This window comes from Sphaeramia orbicularis, chromosome 3 (assembly GCF_902148855.1).
Source record: "Sphaeramia orbicularis chromosome 3, fSphaOr1.1, whole genome shotgun sequence".
In the NCBI taxonomy this organism is placed as follows: Eukaryota; Metazoa; Chordata; class Actinopteri; order Kurtiformes; family Apogonidae; genus Sphaeramia; species Sphaeramia orbicularis.
In genome coordinates, this window is record NC_043959.1 from 42,488,538 (window position 1) to 42,504,107 (window position 15,570).

Sequence of the window (15,570 nt, forward strand, 5' to 3'; positions counted from 1 at the left end):
GGGGCACTCCTGAAGACCTTCTACAACTCTGTTGAGGCCTCTGCAGTCTTCTCTTGTGTGGTCTGCTGGGGGAGCAGCATCACAGCAGCAGACAGGAAGAGGCTGGACAAACTGATTAAGACGGCCAGCTTGGTCCGGGGATGCCCTCTGGAGCAGGTGGAGGAGGTGGAAGAGGAGGCTGACGGCCAAGCTGTCCTCCATTATGGACAAAGACTCCCACCCCCTCCAACACACTGCACTAAGGAGCTCCATCAGTGACAGAATGAGATACTCCAAGTGTGTGAATGAGAGGTATCGAAGATCTTTCCATCCTGCAGCTGTCAGGCTCCACAATAAGAACTGCTCCAAAAATCCTGTGCAATGACCATACAATAAACAGTACAGTAAACGATGCAATAAACCTGTGGCATGATCAGCACGTGCACAGCTGTAAATAATGTACGTAGCTTTCTTGATTGTGTACATCTTGTTTTTGCACCTCTTTGCCCTTGTGTGCTTGTACTTTTTCTGCTGAAACCTGGAATTTCCCCTTGTGGGACTAATAAAGGCATATCTTATCTTAAGCTTATTCCAGTGATATATATTTGCTATTGCGGTGACTTAAAAGAAAATATTAGTGAATAAAAGTGAGATATCAGTACTGTTACTGGTCCACTAATCGATTAAAATATAGGTAATTTCTTTAAAATGTCCCACATTTTTTGGAAGACAGATATTGTTTTACAGAAACATCACTCATTTTTACTAGAATGAGAAAGAAATAGCTCCCTAGTTTTAGTTACTAATAATATCTAGATGCGCCATCATCCTACATGTGAAGAGACTCTATTCTGTAAATAGAAACACAAGGAAACCTGTTTTTATGACACCATCTTACACTCAACACTGTCTTAAAACTAAAGAATTAGGTTACAGATACTTTTACTCAAAGTGAAACTTGTCTATATATTGAATAATCAAACAAATAGACAAATCCCAATATGTACAATATATTTGCCTAAAAAAAGCACAAACAACAATGCTATGCAACTTGTTTATATATTAACACCAGTAGATAAATTATAATGAAATGTCTACTTTAAGTAAGGGGCCCTGTAGGAGGGTCACCAGTCAAACTTATCTGAGGAAATAATGTGAATATTTTTGACTATATTAAAGAGATCTCTGCAAAATGGGAGATTTTGGTCAAACGGCTGCTTATTCCTTGCTGCCAGATGATACATGAACTGTGAAGTGTTGTTGGTTGCATTGTCATGTTCAGGTCTGTTTTGTGTGTCCTTGGATGGATGATACCGATGATTAAAAAAGGTTTACAAACATTTATTTTTGTAATACCATGTACACTGGTACAGACAACAGTTAAATAACAATGTAAAAAAAAGATTTTGCTAAGATGGCACTCAGTTCCATCGTAATTGTAGCAATTTCATTTTACAAATGCTTTGTTATCTCATTTGTATACTGAGGAGTATATTCTGACATTAAAATAAAAATTAAAAAAAAAAAAAAAAACACCTGGTGAGGCACAGATATAGCAGAATGCATTTTCAAAAGTCCTTTGGCCATCTAGTTTACAGCCTCAGATAGCTGTGCAAGAGCAGTATTCTGAGCTTTTATCCTCATGTGCTGGTCAATCATCTGGTCAAACTCCTGTCTTTCCCTAAAACAAAAAAAAAAGAAAAGAAAAGAGTGTCACTGATGTTATCTGCCACTTATCGTGATATTATATAATGATTCCTTTATAGTTTAAACTCACCTGCGACTTGCACGTCGTCCTTGTAGATACTTTTCTTCTGCTTTTTTTATGGAGACATTGTCCACCCCAGCTATGGCATAAATGATGGCCTGTGAAACAGTAAAAGATTCTTTCACTGTAGCACCTGTACCATATTGCACATCGTACCAATTACTGTACACAACACATGTAAAAGATATAATTAGTGATGTCCCGATCTGTTTTTTTTTTTTTCTGATCCGATTTTCTTTTTTATGATTAGTTTTGCAAATTCTGATTTGGTAACGATACCTTTTACTACGAAATTTTTATTTAAATTTGGAGTCATTATGCTGTTTTTTTTTACTGGAGATCACAATTGGGCTGAATGTGAAACCTGAACTAAAACAAGTATGACACCTTCGATTCTTAATAACTTAAATATAATTTTTTGCACTTTCCAAATTTATACTGTTGGCCAAATTAGAACCTTTGGCGGCCACCCCTGCTATAGCGCATCTATAGACAGGTCCGTCCAGGGATTACATGGGGAGTGCGTTCTGTGCCATATGTACCTCACTACGAGTACGCGCAGACCATACAACCGTACAAAGTGAAAGTGAAACTTGAGACACTTTACTAATTCCTCCAAGTCTCCTGCTCATTTATCTCTTCCCTATCTTCAGAAAATTTAAATGGAGGGGGCACGACATATGTTTATGAGTGAAACCACCCCCAGAACCCAGCCCAGATCGTCTCGATTTCGTGACTAAATCCAATCCGATTTTCTAAAAAATGCCAGATCGGCAGCCGATACCGATATTTAGAGTGGATCGGGACATCCCTAGATTTAATAACACACTTTTTGTTACATAGGGTCATATGAATAGACTTTGCTAACCTCAGGTAGAAGCACATCTAAGACGAAGGGAACGTGCTCCAGAGATTTCAGTTTAACTAAGCTAAGGGCATTGTCCTCAGCTGTAGTGTAGAGGTTACTCAAGTACTGGTACACCTGGTCCAACTGCTTCTCGTCCTCCAGGTATACATCCACCACCCGCTTCTGATGACTGGCACTCAAGAATGAGCGAAGCCACCTGGACTGCTGCTGTCCACGAATCACAGCCTGATACAAGAAGAGATACAAGAGACGATGTAACCGACAGGGACCGATGCTCTTATAATCCCATTTAGAATGCCTGTTAAACCCAAACCACTGATGTGAATTTTTATTATTAATTTATTTTACATATTTTTGACTGCACTAATATCTCACTATTTGTTACATACGTTAACAGAAAAAGTGAAAGTACAATGTGTCAAAAATAACAACTGCTGAGATTAGTTTTCATCTTCAGTAGAGGCGTCTCACACATTTCAACTCATTTGGTACACATCCTGTTATTATATTTTAATTTTTTAATAGAATATACTGCATATTTAAGATTTTGCACTGCCTTAGCAGATGACATAGATTTATATGAAGGAGTTTTGCTATAACTTGTAAGATTTTTAATTAGGGTCAAAGAGGAGTCAAAAACTAGATGCAATAGTTTCTTTCATCGTACCAGAATGTGTTCATCCACCATGTGCTGTTTGACAATGAAATGCACGAGCTTCTCATTAGCACGGTTATGGGCAGCGTGGGTCCGGTCTGGCAGCAGCCTCTTTGAACTCCTGCTGACCTTCTTGAGCTGTTCACCAGAGCAGTCTTCTTTATCATCATCGAATGTGTCATCCATCACTGCATCGCTGCCAATAGACAGCATCTCTGAAGCTGCCTGAGGGTACTTCCTCCTTACAGGGTAGCCTGCAGAAATTAAACACCAAAGTGAAATGAATCCATCAGTACCAGGCTGGACTGAGGGTGTGATTTTCATGATACTGTCGCCAAATGTTCTCCTATATGCTACATCAGAGAATGTTAAACAGAGAAACATACTCATGTCATGAGCATAGTACTCGATGAAGGAGCCAGAAAATGAGCCACATGCTGAAAGAGAGACCAGTATTAATTAACTAATGAGTGATTAATTAATAAGTAATTCAGTAGTATTAAAAAAAAAAAAAACAACAGGATCCTGCATGGGATAAACATGGATACTGTGTACCTTTTCGTATTCTGTAATCGGTTATCAGATCCATGGACAACTCTATGGCGACACCATATTTTTCTTTGGCTTGACACTGAAACAAACCAAAGTGTCAAACAGTCTGTTGTAAATTTTGGGAGGAAAGAAAAAAACTATTAAAATACAGTGCTTAACAAATTAATTAGATCACCACCCAATGAAACGTCTATGCCACAGCTTCCCTAAATTAATAGTAATGGAAATTACCCAAATCATTTTTATGTTTCTGTAATGGTTAATATACCAGTATGTAGCACTTTTAATGCTAAAATATAATTAATATTGTTATCCATGATTTTTTTTTAAATTTAGTGCTTTACAAAAAAAACACAACCCCCCCCCAAAAAAAAAAAACAGAATAAATATTAAAGCACATTATTTCTTGATTAAGATATCAAAGTTATCCATTTGCATTCCTGAACAGAATGTGAGTTTCAATGGTTGAATGTTATGCTTGATTAATTTCTGACATCTCAGAGAAGCCCAGTGAGCTGCAAAATCTCAAGAGCTCACTGAAAATGAAAGAGTTCGCATTAAAGCACTTCATGATGCTAATGATCTGTGATAAAAAGGGAAAGGGGGTCTAAAAAATTTGTGAAGCACTGTAGATTTGAGTAACTCTTACCACAAGTTCTTTAGCTTCTTCACAGTCAAAAGGCTTCAGAGTTTTCAAAGTCACTGTAAACCTTCATGAACACAAACATCAATCAAATATCTCAGATATACACACTGACTTGTTGCCTTTCTTAATTTGTGGGTTACTCTATAAGAAGATATTACATTCTATTTCTTACCCCTTTTTTCCTTGAATAATTGAATCATCCACAAACATGATGCTGGCTTTTTTCAGCTTGCGGTTCACACGTTTTACCTGTGCAAATAAATAAATACCATCAACTTTTAAAAAATTAATACTGATCTCTGCTCATAAATCTATATAAAAGAAATTCATAGTGTAGGAAACTGTTAGAGAAGCTACAGATACAGCACAAATGCTTCTTTATTGTGTCACAAAATCCAAACAATTTTGTTAATATTTGCAGGTTTGTTTGTACTTACTAATGCAGGCCAGAATGGGAAATTTCGGAATTTGTGCCAGACAAATGCTCCATCTGTAATGGACGAAGGCTCTAAAATATACAAAAAACAACAAAATTGACTTGTATTATTACACACAGTCTACTGAGACCTTTTTTTGTTGAAGTAAATCACTGCAATCTCTCACTATTATCCGCCTGCGTCAAGAAACTTGGAAGCTCATCATCATCATCCTCCTCTTCATAATCATTTTCCTGATCTTCTTGGAAGGATAAATATGGTATTTGGTCCTCATGGTGACTTAGCTCTATAGATAGATCTGAAGACAGCACAGAATCATCTATTGTGGAGTGGAGAGGGGAGACAAATACCACAGAATTAGAGCAGAAAATTTTAATTACCTATTAAAATTCCTAGTACTAATACGCAGTCAAGACAAATTCGACAGATTTTGTACTCACTTCATTGTGGTTTAGACTATGAAGGTAATGATTCTCTAGAGAAAAAAAGATCTAAATTTCTTAATAATTTTGAAACACCTTAGTCTGATATACAACTAAATACTGTATATATTACACATATTTACCCTGAAATCCAGGATTGTGTTTATTCAGAATATTATAAATATTAAACTAACAGAAAAGAATAGCATTTAAATGAAAATTACCTGGCTCTTCAGGCTTTTTCAGTTCAAATCTTGGTCTACATCTCTTTGATGGCTGAATGGCAGAATCCTGCTCTGAACTCCCCATCTGCGTTTTCCGTTTGCTGCCTTTCTGTTGTTTGGTCTGAGCACCATTGCCTTTACTGCAGGTCTGTCTCTGTGTTTTTTATCATTTGTCTTGGCTGAGCAGTGCGTCCCTTCCTACATCTGCTTTCAGATGCTGATTTGCTGCGGGGTGAATCTTCCTCTGATGTCTAAAAGAATATTTGAAGATTTTGACTGAGACTGTGTGTGACAAAAAAATCACTAGTCTTAAATGGAGCAAAGTTGAAGAAGACAAAATGAAACACCTTTAAATAACTGAAGAGTTCACGTCTTCTATGTCGACTCTTCACTCTGGCAGAGGTTGAGATGCTGGATGGGTTGTCAGTGGGGTGAACTGGGGTGGACGTCTGGTGTTCTTCTATTTGACCCATTTGTTGCCTGCATTTTATTGGAGTTTGTTGTGATGGTCTTGGAATAGTTTGATTGACAGCAGCAGCCTCATGGGCTGACCAAACACTTGATTCCTCTGTGGCAGGAGATGAAACACTGTCTGAGGTAACTTTATCAACTGGTGTCTTTGTTGGCTTCTTTTTTCTTGATTTTGGAGTTCGACCTGAAAGAGCATCACAAGGTGGCTGTTTTGTTTTTTTTTTAAGTCATTTTGATCTCACTTCAGTAGTCGCCTATTTATTGTCACTTTTAGTTAAAAACAAAGTTACGCACGGGATTGCATGTTGGTTTACCTTTCATTGCTGATTTGGTGGGAATCGTTGTCTGGAACGAAGGATTCAGATTCAGTCAAGATACTATAGTTGTCAGCGTTGATGTCCTTTCCCTGGAAGCTTCAATAGGACTATCTGGCAGATTAAAAAGGTTGGAAAGTATTTTAATAAAGACAGAAAAGTAATGTAAGAATGTTCATCCAATATGCAATATTAAAGCTTAGTTGAAGAACATATGCTTTATGATTTACAGTGAGTGAGCTTTACTTTGCTTCTCCTGTATTTACTGTAGATCAGGGGTGTCAAACTCATTTTAGTTCAGGGGCCACATGCAGCCCTCTGTGATGTCAAGTGGGATGGACCAGCAAAATAAAAGCATAAAAACCTCCAAATAATGACACCTCCAAATTTTCTCTATGTTTTGGTACAAAAAATTTTTTAATTGTGTAATGAACTTGTTTATAATTAACAAACTATCCTTTCACAAAAAATATGAATAACCTGAACCAGGGGTGATTCTAGGATCAGAGGTTTAGGGGTTCTGAGTACTCAGAGTGCTGGCTGGCCAGGCAAGTGAAATTTCACTCTTTTGCACATTTTAATGTAATTTCAGACCATCATTCCCACATTTGTGATAGAAAAGCATAATACTTTTTGGGTAGGGGAAACTCTAAATCATCAAATCTGATAAAGGTATTTAAATGCTGAACCACAGTAAAAGAGGAATGAATTGGAATCAAAAGAAATATACCTTAACCCTACTTTCTGGAGGAAGACAACTCATTTTGATACAGCAGCTCCTCAACATATACAACATGTAAAATACATTAACAGAAATGGACTTTTTCAATGTTTGTCTCTGTCTTTTTCCTTCTTGTTTGTATTTTGTAATACAAACTGCTCTCTCTCTCATCTCCCTGTTCTCCTTGTATAGTGAAATTAAACAAATAGTAAAGCATATAGTTAATTAGGAAAATGTACTGAAAATGACCTGCTTAGAATGAAGTCCACTGATTTATGTTAAGTGTAAATGTGCTTCTGGAAAGTATTTAATGTGTGGAGAACACATACCTTCCATGATGTATATAAAATTATATTGTGAATGGAATGTTTTTCTTTGTCAGCTTAACAGCTATTGTTTTTCCACTATTTTCTGTCTGCTCTCTTTCTCCCCCTCTTTGCGCTGGCAATCATACACTCATATATTGTATTTAACTAGATGAAGAATTACATAAATATGAAAAAATACTAATAAATAAAGACCTCTCCCTGCCCCCCCCCTTTCTCTGTACCGTCAACCGAAAGGTAAATAACCAAACATCGTGTTTTATATCTAATAAGATATATAAACTGTTAGATTTATCCAACTTACAAATCATTCTAATAGAATATTTGGTTGCTGTGGAAAATGTCACACCATTTGATCTTACACTCTCACCTGAACCTGGCTCTTTTAAAAACAAAAAAATTCTTATATCCATGATTATTCTGTCTGTCTGTCTGCACACACACATACATAACATGGACACACTAGGAGTTAATGAGCATCCAGTCAGTCAGCTGGTTATATAAAGACAGTAGCACCTTGTCTTTAATATTATCACATGCACATGACACAGCAGCAGCTTCTCTCACTCCAATTCAAACAGAGGACAGAGGTTGACTGGCCACCTGGAACGTCTCCTAGCTAGAAAAAAATGTCAGCTCCACCTAACAACATAAACAGTGATCTACATTTCAATGCAGAAAAAATGGCGATTGATAATGATGATAATGTGTTGGTATCGAGTGGTAGAAGTAAAAAAATGTGTCTAATATCCTGGTTTAAGCCAGGTACTTACACCACTACTGTATCTCACCAACTCTCACCAGCGCATTGCTCTGAGCAGATGAAGGCTCAGAGTCAGTATTGAGGACTTGCAGCTGACGTCACTGGTCATGTGATTGTTGTTTACACCGCCATATTGGTAGGCACGCTATCTGGATCCAGAAAGTCAGAACTGTTGCTTTATATCATGTTTTTCTTTGGACTCATGTTTGCGTGTTTTGTTATTTGCAAGTATGTCTGCTTGTGATAAAGGCACCATACATGAATTTCAATGTTTACTAACAACAGTGATGCGCGCGCAACTTGGAGGCAAAAACACGAGTACCAGCTACGAGCCGGCTCACATCAGCTGCGCACACATCCAGGCTCTCCCCAGGAACTCGTGAACGAGCCGATATGTTAGCTCTAAAACAGTCCATTAACTGTCTCTGTCCAAAAGCCAATCCCATCTTCTCTTTCACAGCCGCATAATTTGACTTGACCGCATTGGGAAGGCTGTCCCATAGTAGAAAAGCAGACTTGCACAGACGGGTGGGGAGTATTGTCACCAGCTCCCCGTTGAACTCACCGGTGTCGCCCGCCATAGCTCCGACTGCCACTTCCATCTGCCTCACCCAGCTGAGGAAACTCTGGCTGCCATCGCCGGCAAAGGGAGCAGGTAGATCCACAATCACTCTGTCTCTATAGGGTGACAGGTCAGGGGAAGCCCTCCTGGTAGGTTTAAAGGGGTCTTCATTACTGTATCACATGATGACAATTCTTTTTTTCCACGCCACTAAGCGCAACAGGCATGCTGGCTAACTATACTGAGAAGCTACGCTAACTGCGGTAATAACTATAAACAGCGGTCAGCAGAACAGAACCAATGGCACCAATGGAACCGAGCGGTCTTTCTGCCTAACTTATACTTGGTGAAAGCTAAGTAATAAATGGCACACAGGAGTTTAGCAGGTCCATCGTTTAGCATATTGTACGATTCAAGGAAAGCTTGCCTACCAATATGGCGTCGTAAACAGAAAACCACATGATCATGTGACTTATGTGCAAAACGTCAATAGGAGGGAAGGAGGCATTTGGTGGATCAAACCATTTTTGATGTGGTGGCAGGGGGTGTAGCTGTATTTTTGTTGTTAAAATATTATGTTTCAATCATGTACTGTATATGGTTTTGACATTTTTCTAGCTTAATAAAAATGTACATAAAGTAAAGTAAAAGGTAAAAAAAAAAAAAAATTCTCCTAAAATTTGTGTGCTAAGATTCAAAAACGGGCAACAAACGCCACTGACCTGAACAATCATGAACCACCTGAAATGCTTCACGTTAACATTTACACAAGCATGACAACAATTCAGAAATCACAGTAGACCTACAAAGACACAACGCATTTAGGAAGAGGTATAGGTTACCATCGTTAAAATTGCACTTACTTTTTAATGTTCATAGTGTGGCATGCTGTAGGTATGTTAACACATTGCACAGTGGGTATTTGACATTCTACGTACCATGTTCTGTGTTATGTGCCAAGATTCAGGGGGTTATTGTGTTAATGAGAGTTTAGGTGAGTGTGTGGGCTTGGCAATAGTTTATCTTGCATTTTACATTCATGTTTGTTTTTCTGCAGTGACACTGTAACTGTAAGTCGTAGGTTGAATAGTATCTTTACCTGTTCAGACACTTTTAACCTACAAAGAGACAAAGCAATAGTACAAAGCCAGGTAACACTCTAGTAAAAAGCAAATTCTTTTACCAAATTTTTAAATAACATATCCGAAATATTTCTAGAAAAACCCATTACTGCACAAAATTACACACTAAAGCCACCTTTACACAAAGATCCTTGAAAAAAAAGGTGAGATGGTGATCCCACCTTTTTGCCACCATTGACCAATTTCCACAGCCAAGCCAAAGGAGTAACAGAGGTGAGACAGGCTGGACTTTTGCACAGTGGACCTGCGTTCTGGAACCAAAAAGTGGCAGTGATGCAGCGCAGCGTGTAGTGTGACGTATAACTTGCCCATTGGAAATACCCTGCGCAAAGCAGTGTTGCTAACCTCTCCAGAGTCAGCCCTGTCGCTACCCGATCGGTTCCAGAAGTACCACATAGTTTACCTTTTTACGACAGTTAAGAGACATTTAAGATGGATGGTTTGAGAAAGCGCTGTTGCTACCAGATCAGTTCAGGAAACTAATAATTAATTATATAATAATAATTATACTATTCATACTTTATTTATATTACTCTATGAGAAGTATTTAGTATTACACACTCATAATTATCAAGAAAAGTGTTTGATCAGCCCTAAAATATTTGAAACATACAGTGAGTCTGGTTTTATTCTGCTGCAATTACTGTACAATATTATATGCTGGTGATTTTACATTGCATTTAATTTTAAGATGTATTTTTGTGTTCTTACTCTATTTCATTCCACCTGTATGATGGCAAGTACGATGCAATGAAATTTCATTCGCAGTGTACAGTACATAAACAGATGTATGATCTGAATGACAATAATAAAGATATAGATAGATAGATAGAGAGAGAGAGAGAGAGAGAGAGAGAGAGAGAGAAAGAGAAAGAGAAAGAGAAAGAGAAAGAGAAAGAGAAAGAGAAAGAGAGAAAGAGAAAGAGAAAGAGAAAGAGAAAGAGAAAGAGAAAGAGAGAGAGAGAGAGAGAGAGAGAGAGAGAAATGTCTATGGCACTTTTTGTCCAAGTAGACTTGCCATATCCAAGATGGCGGACGGTATTGTGCATGCAAAATCTAAATCTGGCAGAATTCAACTAGTTTTGGTCTAAACCGCAGATGTTTAAAATAACTTTTTCATGTGTTTATAATTTCTTGAGTTCTTAATAAAATGACATTATTTCTTCTATGCTCAAAGCACTTTTTGAAGATTGGTTTAGTGTGCTGTAAATTGAAACAATGGAACCCAAGTTGTGACGTAGTTTCGTGCATGCGGGTGACCTAGCTGGAACCCATCTGGTACTTCCAGAACCAATCAGGTATCGATAGGCTCGTCTTTCATTGTTCCACAAATGTTAGCATGGACAGAGTCCTCAGCCCAAGTGACAACAGCTCACAGATCTTGGCGTCTCCTCAGTTCGACATCTTTCTTGTCATGTTGATATGTTTGTTTACTATGCACACCCCACGCTCATTTTTAAATCCCCCCCTGCGCGGGGTTGCACATGTAATATGTCATCTAAACGTCACACCTTGGTTGCGGAATAAGAAGTGTTCCGTTTATGTAGCGTTACAGAATCATGATTCCACCTTTATCATGGCTCTGCTACTACCTCCAGAGACATTACAGAGCTGTGACAGAGGTGGGACCAAATGATCTCACCATTGTGTTTACATAGACGTCGTTCCAGATTAAAGGTGAAATATTCCCAGAACAGAAGTATTGTGTCAAAGGGGTTTAAGTCTGTACAAAAGCTTAACACAGTGGCGGCTGCTCGTCTTTCAGGGAGGGGAAACTCATTGTCGGTTTACATCAAAAGAATTGTCAAGTTATTTAAACATAAATTTGGCCCTCTGTTCCTTTTTAAGAAAATGGTCAGTGACCTTATCGTACCAAGTAGGCGTCTTTTCCAGGGTCCTGATAGCTAGTTCACTCCGACCTAGCCAACAGTATGATTGATTTAACTATCTATAAAACGATATTAAACTCGAAAAAGAAATAATTAAATTATGTAACTGAAACAAGAAAACGTTGATATTATGTTAAATTGAAACAAGGAAGTACAACAAGTGTGTTTTATTTACAGTGCAAGAAATGAACAAGTAATTTCGTAGTGGTTTCTCTCTTGATTTCACAAGCATAAGGCGCGACAGTATTAAACTGAACTCCGTCAAATGAAGGAGTATATCTCAAAATAGCTGTCAATCAAATGGGATTCAGCCTTTCGACTGATCCTCCAATCAGCACATGGAATCTCAGCGTCCAGCCCAGCCGAGCTCCGCCCACAGCTCCATTCACCCCCAGAGATGCCGAGCGTCCAGGGGAGGGACAACATCGTGGCATTTATCCAATTACCGTCCAGTTTTGAGGCAATGAAAAAAACTGTTCCATGAAGTCCCATTGAAGTGCATGGACGCTGAGCATCTACGGGCAAATGCATTGACCATTGGTCGTATGAGAAAACAGCGCAACGGGAATGTACGAGAACTGAACAACAATGAGTCCGTTGCTTTGTCATAAAGCTGATTCTGAACAAACCTGTCTTTGAGATGAACGTGTTCTAAAACATTTGTCGTCAATGAAATGTCAACACAACCGTACATATTTGACAATTTGATTTTCGTACTTTTAGGGGAAGCTGAGCTTCCCTTGCAGTGTATTAGAAATTGCCTCTGGCTTTACAGCATTTTAGATAAAAGGATAGTCTGTGAATATAGGCTCCAATTACTCACATTAAAACAGAGGAAAAAATGGTTTTGTCATTATTACCCAACCAGGGGAGGCAAGGGGTATTGTTTTTGCTTCGGTTTGTTTGTTTAACATTCTAGCAGCAAAACTATGGGTTGAATTCATACCAAATTGGGCTTATAGATTGCCAGTGACCCAGAATAGATGTGATTACATTTTGGGAAAAGTAGGTAAAAGTTAATTTTTTTTTTTTTTTTTGTCTTTTTTTTTTTATGAATTTTTAAAATCTTTTTTCCAGTCCCACTTACTTATAATGGGCGAAATTTCACATGTCTATAAAAACATCAATTTTGTTTGAATTTACTTCAAACTTGGCACATAAAAAGGCAACCGATATGCTGACCACCACGCGCATACACATGACGTCAGCTGCATCAATACCAAAATTAGATACAATACGTGCCTGGGACGGAGGTTGTTGTTCCTGGCACCACTTGTTTATATGTTTTTATGCTATCACATTACTGGTCTGACCCGCTGCAGATCAAACTGGGCTGTATGTGGCCTCTGAACAAAGTCGACATCCTTGACTGCTAATGTCTTCAGTGTATGTTTGCACTTTTGGACTGGACCGTTTAGCCCGCACGTCATACGTCTGATCCCCCCGCGCGCTGTAGATTCAGACATTGCTGCGGTTGTACAATGCATTATTTAGCACAGAGCTGCCCGCAGTTTACCCTAGGATACTGCCATCTGGCAAGTTAAGTCGGGTTAACACTTATATCGCAGAATTTGCGAAGAAAATAACGACACTCATGTGCTATACCATATTTAGCAACAGACTCGAGCACATTTTGTGCTATGTTCCAGATTGTACAACTATAAACTGTGTTCAAATGTGCCTCCATGTTAATGCTAACAGGTAGTGCTAAAGCAGACAAGTAGGGATATCATATAATTTATTCAACTGTAAACAGGTCAGTAATTCATGCACAGATAGGCAAGGGACGTTGCTGCAGAACCCACTAGTGCTTTTTAGATGCGTGTTGAAGATCTGATTGATTCTAAACGAAAACTACAACAAACAGATCGACAGACACCGGATCAAGGGGCAGCTGGTCGCTTACCTTACAATCTGAAATTCAGCTTTTCGTTCGGACTATTGACTACAACTTCTGCTACAAACTTCTCGTTTCCTACGTGCCTCCACTTAGCTGAGGGTGGTACGACCACTTGGTTCCTACTTTCTCTTATCATTTCCTTCTCCTTCTAACGTTTTGACGGTGGGCAAACGCGGTTCATTAGCGCCACCCTATGAGCTGGAGCAGAAATGGAGCAGGTCTTATAAACTTTTCAAAAAATGCACTAGAGTACAGCCCTCTATTACTAGGTGTTAGGCTACTAGGTGTATTTTTAGCTCACAGTTTTTTGTTGTTTTTTTTTCATGATCTGACACTGCAATTTTACCTCCAATGTATGTAAGTATGTATGTAGCCTGTATATATATATATATATATATATATATATATATATATATATATATATATATATATATATATATATATATATATATATATATATATATATATATATATATATATACACAGTACAGGCCAAAAGTTTGGACACACCTTCTCATTCTTCGCATTTTCTTTATTTTCATGACTATTTACATTGTAGATTCTCACTGAAGGCATCAAAACTATAAATGAACACATGTGGAATTATGTACTTAACAAAAAAGTGTGAAATAACTGAAAACAAATCTTATATTCTAGTTTCTTCAAAGTAGCCACCCTTAGCTCTGATGACTGCCTTGCACACCCTTGGCATTCTCTTGATGAGCATCAAGAGGTAGTCACCTGAAATGGTTTTCACTTCATAGCTGTGCCTTGTCAGGGTTACTTAGTGGAATTTCTTGCCTTATTGATGGGGTTGGGACCATCAGTTGTGTTGTGCAGAAGTCAGGTTGATGCACAGCTGACAGCCCTATTGGACAACTGTTAGAATGCATATTATGGCGAGAACCAATCAGCTAAGTAAAGACAAACAAGTGGCCATCATTACTTTAAGAAATGAAGGTCAGTCAGTCTAGAAAATTTCAAAAACTTTGAATGTGTCCCCAAGTGCAGTCGCAAAAACCATCAAGCGCTCCAACGAAACTGGCTCACATGAGGACCGCCCCAGGAAAGGAAGACCAAGAGTGACCTCTGATGCTGAAGATAAGTTCATCTGAGTCACCAGCCTCAGAAATCGCAAATTAACAGCAGCTCAGATTAGAGACCAGATGAATACCACACAGAGCTCTAGCAGCAGACACATCTCTACAACAACTGTTAAGAGGAGACTGCGTGAATCAGGTCTTCATGGTCAAATAGCTGCTAGGAAACCACTGCTCAGGAGAGGCAACAAACACAAGAGATTTATTTGGGCCAAGAAACCCAAGGAATGGACATTAGACCAGTGGAAATCTGTGCTTTGGTCTGATGAGTCCAAATTTGAGATCTTTGGATCCAACCGCCGTGTCTTTGTGCGACACAGAAAAGGTGAACGGATGGATGCTACATGCCTGGTTCCCACCGTGAAGCATGGAGGGGGAGGTGTGATGGTGTGGGGGTGCTTTGCTGGTGACGCTGTCAGGGATTTATTCAAGATTGAAGGCAACCTGAATCAGCATGGCCACCACAGCATCCTGAAGTGACATGCCATTCCATCCGGTCTGCGTTTAGTTGGACCATCATTTATGTTTCAACAGGACAATGACCCCAAACACACCTCCAGGCTGTGTGAGGGATATTTGACCAAGAAGGAGAGTGATGGAGTGCTGCGCCAGATGACCTGGCCTCCACAGTCACCGGACCTGAACCCAATCGAGATGGTTTGGGGTGAGCTGGACCGCAGAGTGAAGGCAAAAGGACCAACAAGTGCTTAGCATCTCTGGGAACTTCTTCAAGACTGTTAGGAAACCATTTCAGGTGACTACCTCTTGAAGCTCATCAAGAGAATGCCAAGAGTGTGCAAAACAGTCATCAGAGCTAAGGGTGGCTACTTT

The 15,570-nt window shown here is 38.9% G+C and overlaps 1 protein-coding gene across 1 annotated transcript; it reads right to left on the reverse strand.

Moving 5' to 3' along the window:
- Window positions 1–1,304: 1,304 nt before the first annotated feature.
- On the reverse strand, window positions 1,305–13,774 carry LOC115437590 (PWWP domain-containing DNA repair factor 3A-like). Its single transcript, XM_030160873.1, has 14 exons — window positions 13,646–13,774; window positions 6,337–6,450; window positions 5,899–6,206; window positions 5,552–5,802; window positions 5,072–5,224; window positions 4,906–4,976; window positions 4,641–4,717; window positions 4,472–4,532; window positions 3,826–3,901; window positions 3,657–3,707; window positions 3,283–3,524; window positions 2,616–2,840; window positions 1,757–1,845; window positions 1,305–1,660 (listed from the first exon to the last, which is right to left on the reverse strand). Exons 4-14 carry the CDS (start codon window positions 5,634–5,636, stop codon window positions 1,567–1,569), a joined length of 1,224 nt encoding a protein of 407 aa, XP_030016733.1. The 5' UTR covers window positions 5,637–5,802; window positions 5,899–6,206; window positions 6,337–6,450; window positions 13,646–13,774; the 3' UTR covers window positions 1,305–1,566.
- Window positions 13,775–15,570: the final 1,796 nt, after the last annotated feature.

Excerpts from the sequence above, each read along its gene's own strand:
- LOC115437590 (XM_030160873.1), bottom strand. The coding sequence starts at position 5,636 with ATGGGGAGTTCAGAGCAGGATTCTGCCATTCAGCCATCAAAGAGATGT. Across the intron at positions 4,533-4,640 it reads ATTATTCAAGGAAAAAAGGG|GTTTACAGTGACTTTGAAAA; the intron begins GTAAGAAATAGA and ends GTGTTCATGAAG. Across the intron at positions 3,902-4,471 it reads AAGAAGCTAAAGAACTTGTG|TGTCAAGCCAAAGAAAAATA; the intron begins GTAAGAGTTACT and ends GGTTTGTTTCAG.